We start from the raw sequence: 15,785 nt of genomic DNA on the forward strand, positions 1-15,785 counted from the left end.
ACGAAAGGGTTTTTTGTTTTTTGAGCTGCTTCGCAAGATGATTTTCCCTATGGGCTTGCTTCGCAAGACGGAAACGTCTTGCAAGTTTGTTTCCTTTTTCTTAACACCGTTAATACAGTTGCGACTTGACTTTGAGGAGCAACTCATAGAACGCGGTGTGGTAGCCTTTTTTGAGGTTTTTAAAGACTTTGGTGATTTTTGAAGCTTTTCCAAAACTTTCCCGACACCGTGCTTCTCAAGACGAAAAAAATCGCAAGACGACAAAACTCGCGGAACGAATTAATTTCGTCTTGCGAGGCACCACTGTATTTGGATTTACATCTGAGCTAATTAGAAATCTGATAAGGTGAAGCTATGAAATGAGATCATGTCAGTAGCCTGATCAGTAGTACCCATATTTAAATACAGTGCTCTTTGAGCCAAAAGCGTAAGGCCTTCTGCCTAAAAGTTGCACCTCTGTTCCTTCACATGATCACACTTCTGATCCAGTTATTGGATTGATTTGATCTTAAATGTAACACATTGCTTTTCAGTCTAATACTGGTTCATTTAATATGATGGGTATGTAATATGACAAATATAATTTTTATGTATTTTTTAGATTATTCTAAAGCACTTCACAGATTATTCAAATATACTTTACAATAACACTGTAAAATCAGTGAGTGTCGTTCCCATATTGTAGAGATGAGACTGAAACTGTGAGAATAGGAACTTGCCTTAGGCCACCTTGGGAATTCAGGCAAGTGAGGTTTGAACAATGGCCTTTCCAGTTCACAGCTTCCATGTCTAATGATGATATTTGCTGAGTCTCTTCTTGTGGTTAGCATTTATTGAGATTAATTGTATAAATTACAAATTGAAATGAAAAGAATTAAGATTTTAATGAAGCCTTTATCATGACATTTCTCTCTAACCACTCTCGTCTATTTAGAGTATAATAGCAGAGACCCAGTATGTGTATATTAACAAACAACATTCTTTTTTCAAGTCAAAGGGAAATCAGGGCTATATATTTGTGATTCAAATACAGCCTGACAGTTAGGTAGAAACAACAGTTATACTCCTGTATAAATCTGCCTTCTTATGGTAGCTTCAGCAGAGAGACCTTGCCAAAAATGGCTTTCAGTATTATTACATGTACTATGAATTGTGAGTCCTGGTTTGAGGGCTAATGGGTTCACATCTCTATAAGGACGGGACTAGCCTTCCCTCCCTCTGCAGATTTCTTTTCTCATAGGTAAATTCCTTCTCCCAGAGCAGCCTTTGAATGCCTTCATACGTTGAAGGCAAAGTATGGAAGTGGCATTTGACTGGTCAAAACAACAAAAAGTCGACCCTTGGTCGCTTGAAGGGTCACATACTTAAGTACTTAAAATGGTCATTTATCAGTAACAAAACTGAAGTCACTATGCTAATTATATAGTTTGTTCTTCTTAGAAGCATAATGCATTTAGATTGGCAGATGCCTCTAAACTAGTACATTATTGATTTCACATATTACCACAACATGGTAAGTAGCTGACCGTCCAGATAACAATATTTTACTGGTCAGTTGACAGCCTCTCCAAATCGTGCAGGCTACCAGTTTTATTTCTTTCAAAGCCACACAGGACCTACTTGCTCTGTTTTTCTTACCTACCTTCATGTTCAGTCACAGCACTAAGTGAATGGATGATTTCCTATTTTTCTTGAGATGTTTTCTTCCCTTGATCTTCTCCTGCCCTCTATAGTCTTGATTCTTTTAAGTCTTGGATAATTTTGCATTGCTCGGAGCTTCATTGTATATATTCTCTTGTAGACCAAAGAAGCAGATTGTTGGTGAATTCAGTAACTACTTGTTACATCTGGTTTGTCTTTGAAATACTTCATATGGGGTTTTTTTTAATAGCTCCGATGATTACACTGTCTAAAGAAACTTCATCCCCCTCCCCACCTCTGTTCACCTGTGCAAATAGATGATGATTTTTATGGGGATCGAAACTAGGACTATGCTGAGATTCAAAGTGTTTATCAGAATATATACTACTAGTGGGGAGTGCCCAGCACTGCCCAGAAATACATACATACATACATACATACATACATACAAACAAACAAACAAAAATCTGCTTTTTAAATAGTGTAATTTGCAAGTTTTGGGGCTGTGTTTACACACATGTACACACACACCAACCTGGCTGTGGAGCACCTGATCTAGTACCTAATTGGTTTTTTGCGGGGAGAGGGGCAAGCATGATGTTGAGCCAGCAAGTCAATAAACCAGTTTAATCTAAGCAAGCCTGAACCAGGATATTATCTTCATGCATATGGAAATCTAGGCTGTTGAAGAGAAATGCTGTGAATATTCAAAAGCTCTGTATACATGCTAATTATTGGCCAGTATTCAAAGAACTTGACCCTTGTCAGGTGAACTGAAGGGGGCTTTTGCCTTCTTTCAGACAATGAACTGAACAGGTTTCATGGCAAAGCATAAATTCAAAACATACCTTGGATTAGGTGAGAGCTATTCACTCTCTATTCACGTATACCAGCTATTCAAAGGAAATGGTGAAAACTTCCAGTGTTACAGCATAAATGGAGGCTATGAGACCACATTTTGCTATCTGTCAAAGACAGATATTCCTATGAGTCATGCATTAAAGAACCTAGAGTTTCTTGCTTAAACTGTTGATGCATGTGCAGTTAAGCATTTTTGTGTGTACTATTAAAAGGTAATTAAAGAGGCTGCTATCAGTGTTCCATGTCTGCAAACATTCATGCATATAATTAAAACTGACTTCCCATAGTGGAAATGTCTCTGTACCATTGCCAAGTTCAGGTTTGTTTGTTTCTAAAAGTCTTGTTATGTTGACTGTGTGGGTGCATGTGAATAAATAGCAAAATGCTTCTACTTTTGCTTTTTTATTATTATAAATGGCATTTTAAAGGTCAATGCTGCTCTTTTAATGTAGGTTATGAGTGCTGGCTGTATGCTTTTCAGAGCAGTAGTGTGAGGAAGCTTGGAGTGGAATGGCAGGACGGCCTCATCCTTATGACAGTAACTCCAGTGATCCAGAGAATTGTGATCGAAAATTGCATAGTAGACCCCGTAAACTTTGTAAGCATTCAAGGTAGGTAGCACATATGCTGTATAGCATCTCAAAACTTTAATCCAAATTGAGTCTGAAAAACTATTGAAAAGTTTGATGCTTTCAGTAACAGATGATAAACATCATTCTGAGTGAATGTATCATTTTTTGTATCTTTATTGAGCTTGTTAATCACTTCTCACTTCTGCCAGCTATAGCCATCTGAGAATGTGTAAAATACAGAGTCCAGTTGACCAATTATTGATTATGTCATCTAAAACTTACCAAAAAAACCTACCTGGGTATAAAGATGTTAAATGAAACAAGTATGCCACTAAGTATAAATTATACACATCTAAGGCAATATATATGGTCAAATGAATAATCTGAATAACCTTTGTCCTGTCAGCAACACTTGTCTAACTTAGACATACTTGTCTAACTACAGAATTTTTTTCCTTCTATAATTTGACTCTTACTGTGCTGAACCAATAGGTGAAGGCATTTGATAGCAGAAATAATTGCTTTGCAGCTTGCATTGCCATAATAAAAAATGTTAAGCAAATTAACACCTGGCATCTTTGCATGTAATAACTTTAAATTTAGAAGTTCATATACATTCATTGTACTTCAAAATGATCCTCTCTGCCTCGCTGGGTATTGAAGTATCCATTGCAGAGATGGAAAAAGAGGTCTAGAATATTACTGACCGAAAGTATCAGTTCAGTGGAAAATCTGTAAATACAGTTTATGGTGCCTTGCTTATATAAGCACTGTAACCTTGCTACTTTAGCACTAAAAACATGCTGTTGATTTAAGACTGTTAACAGGATACCTTAGAAGCCACTGTGCTTATATGCTGCCTTGATTAAGGTTACCAGACGTCCCCATTCCCCGGGACAGTTCCCAGATTTACAAATCAGTCCCCATACAAAATCCAATGAAGTTGAAAAGTGTCCCTGGATTCATTGAAAAAAATCTGGTAACCTTAGCCTAGATGGCCTTAGTCAGCTGGTGTATATCGACAGAGCTGTCTGTGAATCATCTAAGAAAAAAATGGTGAACAGGCATATAGGAAGCCGCTTTCCAATTTGGAAATTTGCTGTTTCTGGAAAAATCCACTCGGTCCTCAGCCCTGGGTGATTTCCAGAAGTGATATAAAGCCCGATTTCAGCAGGCTTTCACTAGATGGGGATATGTTGGGTCAGCTGGAATAGCTTGTTTGCTTAATATGCATTGGCACTGCAAAAAAATGTTGTTACTTACCCTGAGCCTAGGACATCAGGCTTGGTTCAAAAGACTGAACTGCAAGCAGCAAATTCTGTTGTAAAAAATCATGCAAGTAATACAAATGAAAATGAAATTGTATTATATGAATAAAAGTAATTGGCAACTAGCTTTGTTTTCTAAGTTCTATACCACCTTTTATCGAAGGATCACAGGGTGGTTTACAGTATAAAACACAAAAATGCATGACTTTAGTGTTAAAAGTGTACATTTGGAGATAACGTTTAGAACAGAGAACATGGGTTATTATGCTGTGTTTATTTTTTGGAATATTATGGAAAATCTCACAACAAAATTGTTTTCAAGCGTTTTAAGATCTCAAAAAACAAACAAACATTTGTTACCAAAGTTGGGTACAGGGACATCAATAGCAAGGACTCTACTGCAAAACTCCTTTCTGGAGTTAGAAAGAGCTAAATATTTGTTTGCTTCGATAGTTTCTTGCATTTTTGAGTTAAGAAGAGCTCTGCTGAATCAGACCAAAGGCCCATCCAGTTGAGCATTCTGTTTACAGTGGCCAACCAGATGTCTGTGGAAGCCCACAAGCAAGTCTTGTCCCCTCACATCAGCGGCCTAGATCTTGGTTTGTAATTGTGTAACTGAGAAACATTGAAGTTGTGGAAGAAACTCTGGTTACAGTTACAGTGGCTCCTGCTTATTTTGCACAGGCAGTTTCTTAACCTGAGTTATCTTGACTGTTGCCTTTATCTCCTATATCTATCTCTAAACAGGGTGGCTTTTATTAAATATCTTTAAATATCCAAGCAAACCATTTGATCCCAAATGAAGCTCTTTGATAGTTTGTGTTTCTTTGAATGACTATAAAATCAGGCATGAAAGATGTGTGATAGAATAAACCTTTTCCCTTGTTTTGTTAGTTTATTGAAATCTGACAAGCTGGCAGGACTAGAAATAGCTTCACAGATGGCATTTGGCAATATACCAAGCAGCTCTTCTCTTATGCGTTCCTTACACTGTCCATCAACTATGTTAGCCAATGGCTGCTCAGAGTTGAGGAAACGGTAAGCATGAATTCAGCTTACAGGAGGCTGTGAGGTCAGACGTCAGTACTGCACTGTGCACGGCTGAGTCAGTGGCTGTGAGAAAATGAATTGAATTAATATCTAGGGGGCTTGCGTCTCTGAGCACTTAATGGACTGAATAGCTGTAACAGGATTGTTACCCTTGAGGGTGAGAGGAAAAGAGGATGCTAGAAAGTAAGGCAGGCTAATGGTGCAGAGGAGTACTGAGAGGAGGATGGAAATAGCAAATATGCTGAACTTAGCAAGTAATGCCAGAGGATGCTGAGCTGGCTTCCAAATCTACCGCCTGGAAGGGAGCGGATTTCCTTTGTACTTTGGTCTCGATATTTTCCCCATGTTTTTGTGTTTCTTCCTTGTTCTACGCCAAAAGCAGGTGCGTAACCATTAATAATCTGAACAGCATTTAGCAGGAGCTGGAATGCAAAGGAGACTAACTGTCCTTTGTGTAGTCTGATCTCTTTAAATGTCTGATATGACAAAGAGCAGATGTGTGTGTGCATGATCTTTTGTCTCAAGGAAAGACTGTAATATAAGCAGAAATGTTATTGTTGGGATGTTAAGATGCATTTATTTAGCTTAATTTAAGAGGAGTTGGAAGTTTGAAGATCCACTCAAATGCAGTTTCTTAGAAGGGGCTATTTTTAAGTTTGGTTGACTAGCTTTTTTAGTGCAAGACAGAATATTCTTTTATTGTTGTTTGAAAGATTCATAGACAAAAGTTTTTGTAGGTGTAATGTTTATTTGAATGTACTCTATCACTTAGTCAGGAAGATAAAAAGATTTGGTTAGTAAGTCTCTGAAAGTGTTGGCATTTTTTTTAAAAAAAGGTACTCTAAAATCTGAGTTTTCTAATTGTTAGTCCCTACACACTTCTTTAAACTATGAATATTGAACATGCTTCTTAAATCTGTAGTTTTAACATGTTGCTTTACAGCTCCTAGAGTTGTACTGTATATACTATAAATGCTTATGGCTGAGCTGATAAAATAGTTGCTTTCATTTTAGTTGACTTGATTTTTTTTGTATCTGCATCATTTATTGCATAATTTTATTTTTATTCCATTTTTAGTGCATTATTTTTGCAGTGTAGAGCATCATGTGAAGTTGTTTAAAATATGAGGAAATTGATGGTTTTATATACAAAATAGCTGATAGAAATTAATGGGTTGTTTTTCTTAAGACTAGTTTGGATTAGTTCAAATCTAATACTGTACAATATAAAGGCTTCTTAAAGTTGGTATGTGCTCTGTGCACATCAATAGGTTTGTGTGAAGTGACTTGCAACAAACAGTTGCTTTATGTGGTTTGCTGTTGTAGGAAGACAAATAGTGTGGAGTCATCCATTCATGTTGCAAGCTACTACATTGGAATGGCTGGGTGATTCTGTGTGATAATGTTTTGAGTTTACAAACGAGGGTTTATGTCCCCTTCAAATTACCAGGTTTGGGCAGCAATCTGTATTCTAGGTGCACATGTGTTAAAGTACTATGGCTAACTTTTTTTTGGCCTGAGGGCCACATTCATTCTTGATCAACATCTGATTGCTGCATGCCAATGGTTAGGTGCCCCCACCCCATACATATATCAACAGACACACAGCCCAAATGATCATTCTGATGACTGGGAAGTGGGTGATTTGCATCTCCAGTAGGAAACTGGAAGCCCCTCCCCCGGGTTGTGCCTATTCCAATTCCAATTTTTCTTTTGGCTACTGGCACTAAAATGGGTGAGGTTGTGGAAAGGGCAGAAAAACTGCTTGGGGGACTGAGTCACGCCCCCCTACATTACAGTAAAAGTAAAGGACCCCTGGATGGTTAAGTCCAGTCAAAGGCGACTATGGGGTAGTGACGCTCATCTCACTTTCAGGTTGAGGGAGCCGCTGTTTGTCCACAGATAGCTTTCTGGGTCATGTGGCCAGCATGACTAAACCGTTTCTGGCACAACAAAACACCATGACAGAAACCAGAGTGTACTGAAATGCCGTTTACCTTCCCACCACAGTGGTACCTAATTATCTTCTTGCACTGGTGTGCTTTCGAATTGCTAGGTATGCAGGAGCTGGGACAGAGCAATAGGAGCTCACCCTATTGTGTGGATTCGAACCACCAGCCTTTTGATCTGCAAGCCCAAGAGGCTCAGTGGTTTAGACCACAGCGCCACCCACATCCCTTACATTAGATTACATTACATTACAGTGCATGCTTCCAAAGAACTCTGCTAACTCCTCTAAGTAACTTGTAATTTGACTGATATTTAGCAAACAAAGACTAAAATATGCCATGTTATTTTTTTAAGAGAATATTTTAATTTCTGTTTTTTCATAATATAAGCAAACAGTAGCAAATAAGAATAACCCAAATGGAGGTATACAAATCTCAAATACAAGTTATTCTGTTGGTAAAGCAGTCTATGTTAGTTGAGTAATGAGTTGTCAGTGGTCTTGGAGTTGAGTGTGTGTTCACAAATGATAGGAAGCTGAACAATGTGTCAGCAAAGTCACTTTTTTTGGTCCTCCGTCGTAAGTTTTTCTGTTTGTGCAATTTACCAGACTGTGCAATGCCAACAGCTAAGAGTTAAGCCAACTCCAGTATTCCAGTGTCTACCTATTATTAATTTAAGTGTATAAATACATCATTTTTCCAATAGCCAAAGGAAGTTGAACTGAAATCTTTGATGTGGGGGTAAATAATCAATTAAGTGCACTTACTGAGTTTTAAATATTAACATTCAACAAGTTCCAATGTTTCACCTGGAAATTTATTTTTATTAAAATGTTTTAAAACATTTGATTTCATTCTGAGTCATGGCAGTTGAATAACGTACTCAGAGGTTTTTTAGATTTTAAGAAAACAAATGAAGGCACAGAGACCTGTTAATACACTAATCAGCAACAGAAGCACAGTTTTTGGTGACATGAAAGAGAGACTTTTCCGTGGCTGCTCCTATATTGTGGAATTCCAAACTAAGTTTAGAATGGCTCCCTCTTTGTTATCTTTCCCATGGCAGCCTAAGACCATCCTCTTCAGACAGGCCTTTGGAAACCAAGGTGCAGACAGTGCTGATCACTGGGTTGCTGTCAGGGCAAATTGTATCTTAATTGTTGGTTGTAAATATGTTGCAATGTATTTTATTATTGCTTTTAACTAGTTTGCTTTTATTATTCTATATTTTATGATTAGTGTGTATAATGTTGTAAGCTGCCTTGAACCCCAACTTGGGAGAAAGGTAGGGTATAAATATATTGAATAAATCATTTTAATATCCCTGAATAGCTTCCTAGGAGTAGTCACCTGGAAAGCTAAGTACCACTTTGATTTTAGATTTTAATGATTCCGTGTTCATTCCAGTTTGTCCAATTTGATTTGTCACAGATTAATTTTCAGAAATTCATTGTTTCATTAAATTAAACATCTTCCATTCTGAAGTCTCAGAATGGTTCCTTCTTTGGCACATAGGGATAGCCTTCAAAGTGGCAAGTATCTGCTCATCCCCAATACTCTCTTAGTCCTTGTTGCCAACACTCAGTGCGTACAAACTTCTTTCATTTCTACTCTTCCCGTGAAAATAACTTCTTGAAGCGCTCAAGAGTAGAGTTGTTTCTTTAATTCTCCTGTACATAATTGAAGAGAATTGAAGGATATTCTCAGTTCAGCTTCACACTTCAATTTATGCTATTGTTTCGTTGTTGTTTGCCTATAATTTTGGGGGGATAAATTTCTGAAACAAACATTTGCTGCGATTTTGATCTGGAAACATATGCCATATTCTTTGTAGAGGAAATAGAGAATATTAGCAATATAAAATGGGAGTAAAATATGTTTTAAAATTAGTTTAGATTTCCCTCCTCAAAATACACATCTCAGTAGCTTAACAAAGAGTTTAGGGATTTTAAAATATATTTTTTTTACTGTGGTTCAGAATAAAATTCCAGTAGCATGATTATTCTCTATTCTAGAGCTTCAGGCTGCCTAAGGAAGTGTATTATTGTGAGTCATCTGCAATACTTCCTGTTGCACCTGTTTACAGTAGATAATTTCCAGGTTTTAATATGCATGAGCTTGGCTTGTTTTTGAAAACAGCCAAAGAGAATAGTATTTTATTCTGTGGGTTGTGCAGACTTACTCTGGGGCAGGACGAACCTTTAGGGGACAAAACAAAAAATTAAGCCTAAATGCAGATGCAAAGTCATGACTTAGACTTTTATGAAATGTTACTTCCTTTAGCTAACGTATGTGTCGTGTCACGTCGTGTTTCCTGCTTTCTTATTTCCCATTCTAGAATTGGAGATCTCTATCTTTCACTAATGTTCACTCTTTGTCTTAAGCTGCTTATAGATTTGGAAAATGACTTTCAGAAAAGCAGCTTAGCATGCAGTGAAGGGATGGACAGTAATAATAAATACAGCACAGAGTAGTGCCAGCTTTTTTCTCCATCAGTAAACTACTTCGGGCACACACTTGAATGATCTAGGTAACAGCACTTTCAGTCCCCTCCCTCATATCTTGCAGAAGTTTTGAGAGGTTTGTCAATATGCGTAGGAGGGTGTTTCTCCCTCCTGTCTTTTCAACTGGGCATAGGGTGCATTCATCCTGTGGTGGTTTTGTGTGGGCCGTCTGTCACTCTGAGGCTTGCTTCACACTTTATGGAACAGGAGGGTTCTTGTATTTCTCCAGCTTGCTGATGTGTCTTCTTATTGGCAATGGTAAAGGGAGCAGTGAGGATGCCGTCATATGGGCGCCATGGTTCCTTTTGTTTCCTCCAGTGTGCAAACATGTAAAACATTCTAGAAATAACCCTAGTTGAAATATTGTGGCAATATGGGAGCTTGTCTTTCCTGTAATATGAAAAGTGTCCCTTTGATGCCATGCATTAGTTATGTTCTGCTGAAGTCAAGAAGGGGTTTTCTCCCACTTAAGATCTTGAGGGTGTGTCTCCCTTTCCTTTTTGGTATAAAGGACCATCACAGTTGGAGAGAAGGTTTGCGATGTGTTAGTCATAACAAGCAACTAATAAATATATAGGCTTTGCTTCATGCTTGAGATCTGAGATGAGAAGAAATTTCTCCTTCATCAGGTTAGCTAATTCTTCCTAGTCTTTTGTTGTGCTATATGGGTTGGCTTCTTAGGTCTTTTGGATATGTGGGGTAGTATACCACCTTAGCGGGTAATCTGCTCGTTGTCTAGTTTCCATCAGCCAGTGTGTGGAGGATCTAGTCTTAGAGGCTGGACTTTCTGACACTGCAGTTCCTCCTTGATAGATGAAGACATAATTCTGTGGAACGCAAATACTTCTTGCTTGTCACATTTAATCTTAGACCTGTTTCATCCATGCAGCAATCCATGTGAGGCGAAGGAAGCTATTTGTGTGAGTGGCTTACATTGAAATTCAGGCACATTTTAACCACATCATCATTTCCTCCACACACACCTCCCCCTCCACCAGTCATTTTTAATTGGGGTGGAATCCCCCATCATATCAGGCCTCTTCTCTGATCCAGTGCGATGGGACAGAATGTACATGAACTTCACCAACCAGTTTTCAGTCCTTTTCTGCCTGTATCAGGACCCAGAGCTACACATGTTTAGAGGCAATATAATGGGACAGTTGAAACGGTCAGTTAGCCATTTGTTGCTCATCTGTTGATAACTTGTATATAAAAACCAAGACCATTTATATTGCCCTTTTATCCTACTTGTGGACTTTTGTAGGCATATAGTTGACACCATGGGACTGTTGGATTGAAGAGGCCTTTGGTCTGCTTGGCTCTTCTTGGGATCTTATTGGGGGGGAGGTGATGATAAATCAAGGCAATTATATCTATTTAAAATGGCAGCAAAAAGCTGATTTAAATAGTTGATTTAAAACAGGCTTCACATTTCTTAAGAGAGAGAAAGAGTGGTGCAAATCTGACCACTAAATTGCGTTATATTACAAATAAGATTATGTACCGTGTTCTCAAAGCTACAAACATGAGTCTGACCAAACTGCGGGAGGCAGTGGAAGACAGGAGTGCTTAGCGTGCTCTGGTCCACGGGATCACGAAGAGTCAGACATGACTAAACGACTAAACAGCAACAACCGTGTTTCATTCTTACAAGCAGACTTTGCACCAGGACAGTTTCTGTCCTGCTGTTTTGAACAAGCTTTACTACATTTGCCTACAGCTCTATTGTTCATCCAGTTTAATATGCATTCTGTTAAAAAGCAATTCTGCGTTAGAAGTAGACTGGATTGGTGGTTTTTAAATTTGACTGCTCAGATTTTAGAGGAGAGGCTAGGGTCAATCAGTGTGTATGATTTCAAATCACTGTTAATTTTCTTTAAAGGTAAGACACCACTTCTGCAAAAAGGAAGGAGCGATATTAGCTCTGTGAATATGTACAAGTTAGTGGTACCTGCTTTGAAGCTTTTGGAAATGGTCTAAGGCTCCAAGCATGCAAATAAGCAGGGAGAGATTGTTTGATCTGCTGCTGATGTCACAATTGTTTCAAGGGAGAATGGAGCCAAGGGCTGTGGCACAAGGATGTGTCTTGGGAGTCACATAGACTTCCTTCCCCACTTGCATGTAGAAGAGGTTGTGGAACTAGAGTGCAGATGTGGCATTTCTCTGGTTCCCCTTGTAATTAATTTTTCAGCTGCCCTTTAAAACTTATTAATTGTACTAATTATAAATATTAGTGTTGTGGTATCCTTTTTGTCAAACTATTTCGAAAAGTTTGAGGGTTTTTAAAAATAGGAATAATTCAAATAATATTTATCTCAATTTTGTTTTACTTCTGTGTCAGTATCTTAAATTTTGTTTCAAAGGCATTTTACATATTCTTAGTATATTGCACGTTGTGAATATACTTTTCAGTGTGCTCCAATGAATGGTCCATAGGATCTTCTATAGACAGGGTATTGCAAGCTGTAATAAAGAGGTGAGCAACATAATGATTCTGCCAGGATGGACTTAAACTTTCCCACAAGCAATGTGCCTCTTCCTAAATTTTTCAGAAATAGAACTTGATGTTAGGATGCCACTGAGGTTAGGAAATAATTTCAGCTAACGAAAGATTGGAAATAGACCTGTTAATTATTGATATTCCAGTGTGTAGATTGCTTTGTAAATCTTAATATGACAACTGTAAACTAAACATAAACATTTGTCTTTCTAGTTCTTCTTCACGTGTTGCTAAAGGAGATTGTAGCAAAATGAGTCTCCATGGTGCTAGTGGTGGGCATGAAAGGTCACGAGACCGACGTAGATCAAGTGATAGATCACGTGACTCCTCCCATGAAAGGCTCGAGTCTCAGCTCACCCCGTGTATCAGAAATGTGACTTCACCAACAAGACAGCATCAAGGAGGTATGTAAGGAGAGAACAGCACCTAAAGTCTTTTTTTTTAAATGTATTTTTTAGTAACAATAGAAATCTTGACCTTGCCATATATATGAGTGGATCCTTACATTTCCTGAAGACATATGTGTTTGTCTTCTTAACTGAGGTTAAATCTAGGGTTATTTCACACATGTGATGCAAATGTAAAAACTGCATTGGCCAGCATGTTCATTGGAATTACAGATGTCCATCCTCCACTTTATTTCCACACCAGTAGTTAGCTGTGAACATAAATAGTGCAACAGAGGCCCGGAGGCTATTTATTTAAGCTTCATATATGAAAAATATCCTCACTAATTTGTTCTGTGTTCATATGCAAAACTTGGATCAATAGTATATGAAATCCCAACCCCAAATAGGTTATATTGTCAGTTCCTTCATTGAATCATATGATAATGGAAAGCACTAAAACAATTAAATAGATTTATTAACAGTTGTTTTATATTGTGAACTGCCCTGAGACCTGTGGGTGTAGGGTGTTATACAAAGAAAAAGAAGAAGAAGAAGAAGAAGGAGAAGGAGAAGGAGAAGGAGAATTAGAATTATCAGGGGATAGTAATCAACCATTGTAGAGTTGGAAGCGATCCTGAGGATCATCTAGTCCAACTTCCTGCAATGCAGGAATCTCAACCAAAGTATCCATGACAGATGGCCATCCAACCTTTGCTTTAAAACCTCCAATGAAGGAGAGTCCACCACCTTCAGAGGGAGTCTGTTCCACTGTTGAACACTTCTTACTATCAGAATTTTTTTTCTGATGTTTAGTTGGAATCTCTTTTCTTGTAACTTGAAGTGATTGGTTTGAGTCTTACCCTCCAGAGCGAGAGAAAACAAGCATGTTCCCTCTTCCATGTGACAGCCCTTAAGATACTTGAAGATGGCTATCCTACCTCCCCAGTCTCCCCTTATTCAGGCTAAACATACCCACCTCAAGTACCGCACACCCTTTGCACTTTTTAAGTGAACATACTTTTGATTTGCACTTTTGTAAAATGAGGTGATCTTACTTGCTTATCACAGTGAACCAGGGCTTCTGGCCTGTTGTGGTTCACCACGAGCAAGCAGCATGCTGGTGTGCACAGCCCAGTCTCTTCTCACTTCTTTCTTTCCCTGGCGGTACAAAAAGAAATCAACTTGAAAACTTGTCACAGTATCTGAACCTGAGATCTTAGCTTGTTCCCTAACAGGCTAGGATTCACAAGCCAACAGCAAACCATGCTTGATTATCTCAAGTCTTGAATGTAAGATATGACTATTCCTTCCTCCCCCGCGTGTATAGGTTTGCACACTGATATCTCTAGGACTAGAGATAACTGAAGCTTGTTTGAGAAAAAGTTGTATGTGTGAAATACCACTCCATTCATACAACTTGTCCCCTCCCCAAGTGTTCTGTCCCAGCAGTCTGTGGGAAGGGAAACAGATCACCCACTTCCACTCTTAACCTCAGGAGTTCCTATACTGTGGCAGCGATAATGACTGCTGATCTTCACTTCCTATGTCCATGGACAAGTGCAACCCTTCCACTGCCGCTCATAACAATAAGATTCCATTCTGTGCAGCTGTCACCCATCTAATGATAAGCAGAGCGAAGGTTAGGAGACTTTCCCCCTTTGTCGTCCTTCACACCACAAGGTCACACCCTGCTGCCACTGTACCTAAGTCTAAGATCCATGTGGTTTAATCAATACAGTGGCAGCTCTGCTTGTTGGGTCACAATAATAGCTGCCCCCTGTGAGAATGTACATTCTGATAGTGTAGAATATTTGGACACTGCAACACCATTTACAATATTTTAATTTTTTTTTGTTGCAGAACGTGAGAAAGATCATAGCTCTTCTCGTCCAAGCAGCCCTCGACTTCAGAAAACCTCTCCAAATGGTTCCAGTAGTAGTATTGGGAACAGTAGAAACAGCAGCCAGTCAAGTTCAGACGGAAATTGCAAGAATGCTGGCGAAATGGTATTTGTATACGAGAATGCAAAAGAGGGAGCTCGGAACATAAGGACTTCTGAGAGAGTAACGCTCATAGTGGACAACACTCGATTTGTTGTAGATCCTTCTGTTTTTACTGCACAGCCAAATACAATGTTGGGCAGGTCAGCATTTCTTTTTACTGCATACGCATAAACTGTACTCCCTGAATTGCTGCTCAGAACAAATGTTTGGCTTGTTCAATATTTTTATTTGTTTAAACATTTTTATTTATTTAAACAAGGATGTACACTTTGGTAACACAAAAGAATAGGAAAAACCAACAGAATGAATGAAAACTAAAACTAAACATACACAAAGTACAAATTTGGGTTGTTTCATTTACTTTCCCCAGAAAAAAACAGTAATTATTTTGATGTTGGAGGGCAATAACATTTTTTTAAAAGTTTTATTTATAAATATCAATATATTGTCTTTGAGGTCTTATGATATTCTTAAAGCTAAAAGATTGTTAAGAATTCCAAATTGTAGCATATTTCATAGGAGTCATTTAAATATTTTTATCATGAAATAAATTGTTTTATGAAATAAATTGTTCAATTTTCTATACCTCAGTTTTACAGCTGTCTTGATTAAATATTTTTGTGCAACATTTCAGGTGAAATTAGCCTCTTTTAGAGTTGGTACCTTTTCTCTCATGAAATGCAACTTAGATATTGGGTGTTTTTATCCTTGGGTAAACCTGTCCATGGTGCGACTCAGTTGGAGAGGAATATATCTTATATGACTTTCTCTACAGTAGTTAATTACCTAATAATGAATTTCCTCATGGGATGTGACCCGTGGCGGTATTGTTCTGCAGTGAATTACCAGATTCATTTTTAGATAGTATATAGTATTAGGGACATATTGAGGTCTGTTCTTCTAGAAACCAGTAAGGTAACTTCTAATGGCCGTGCTGAGTAGAGTTGGCTCTTATCAAATTCAGCAAAGGAGGTAATAAACCATTTATGGATTGATCATTGTCCATTTTAAGCTGACATTTTACTTGAAAGCATGTATTCGTCCCTGC

At 38.2% G+C, this 15,785-nt stretch overlaps 1 protein-coding gene across 4 annotated transcripts in view; it reads left to right on the forward strand.

Annotated features, from left to right (window-relative positions):
• BTBD10 (BTB domain containing 10) overlaps positions 1-15,785 on the forward strand; it is a 28,933-nt gene that overhangs the window by 6,248 nt on the left and 6,900 nt on the right. The window contains exons 2-5 of one of the 4 annotated variants that reach the window (XM_028730917.2): positions 2,955-3,113; positions 5,237-5,380; positions 12,559-12,749; positions 14,595-14,877. In XM_028730917.2, the coding sequence (XP_028586750.2) occupies positions 3,013-3,113; positions 5,237-5,380; positions 12,559-12,749; positions 14,595-14,877 (719 nt within the window). In that variant the 5' untranslated portion in view covers positions 2,955-3,012. Of the gene's footprint in view, positions 1-2,954; positions 3,114-5,236; positions 5,381-5,445; positions 5,775-12,558; positions 12,750-14,594; positions 14,878-15,785 lie in introns of those variants that run through there. The other 3 variants (XM_028730934.2, XM_028730925.2, XM_028730943.2) reach the window with 3 other exon arrangements.

This window comes from Podarcis muralis, chromosome 1 (genome assembly GCF_964188315.1).
Source record: "Podarcis muralis chromosome 1, rPodMur119.hap1.1, whole genome shotgun sequence".
Taxonomy (NCBI): domain Eukaryota; kingdom Metazoa; phylum Chordata; class Lepidosauria; order Squamata; family Lacertidae; genus Podarcis; species Podarcis muralis.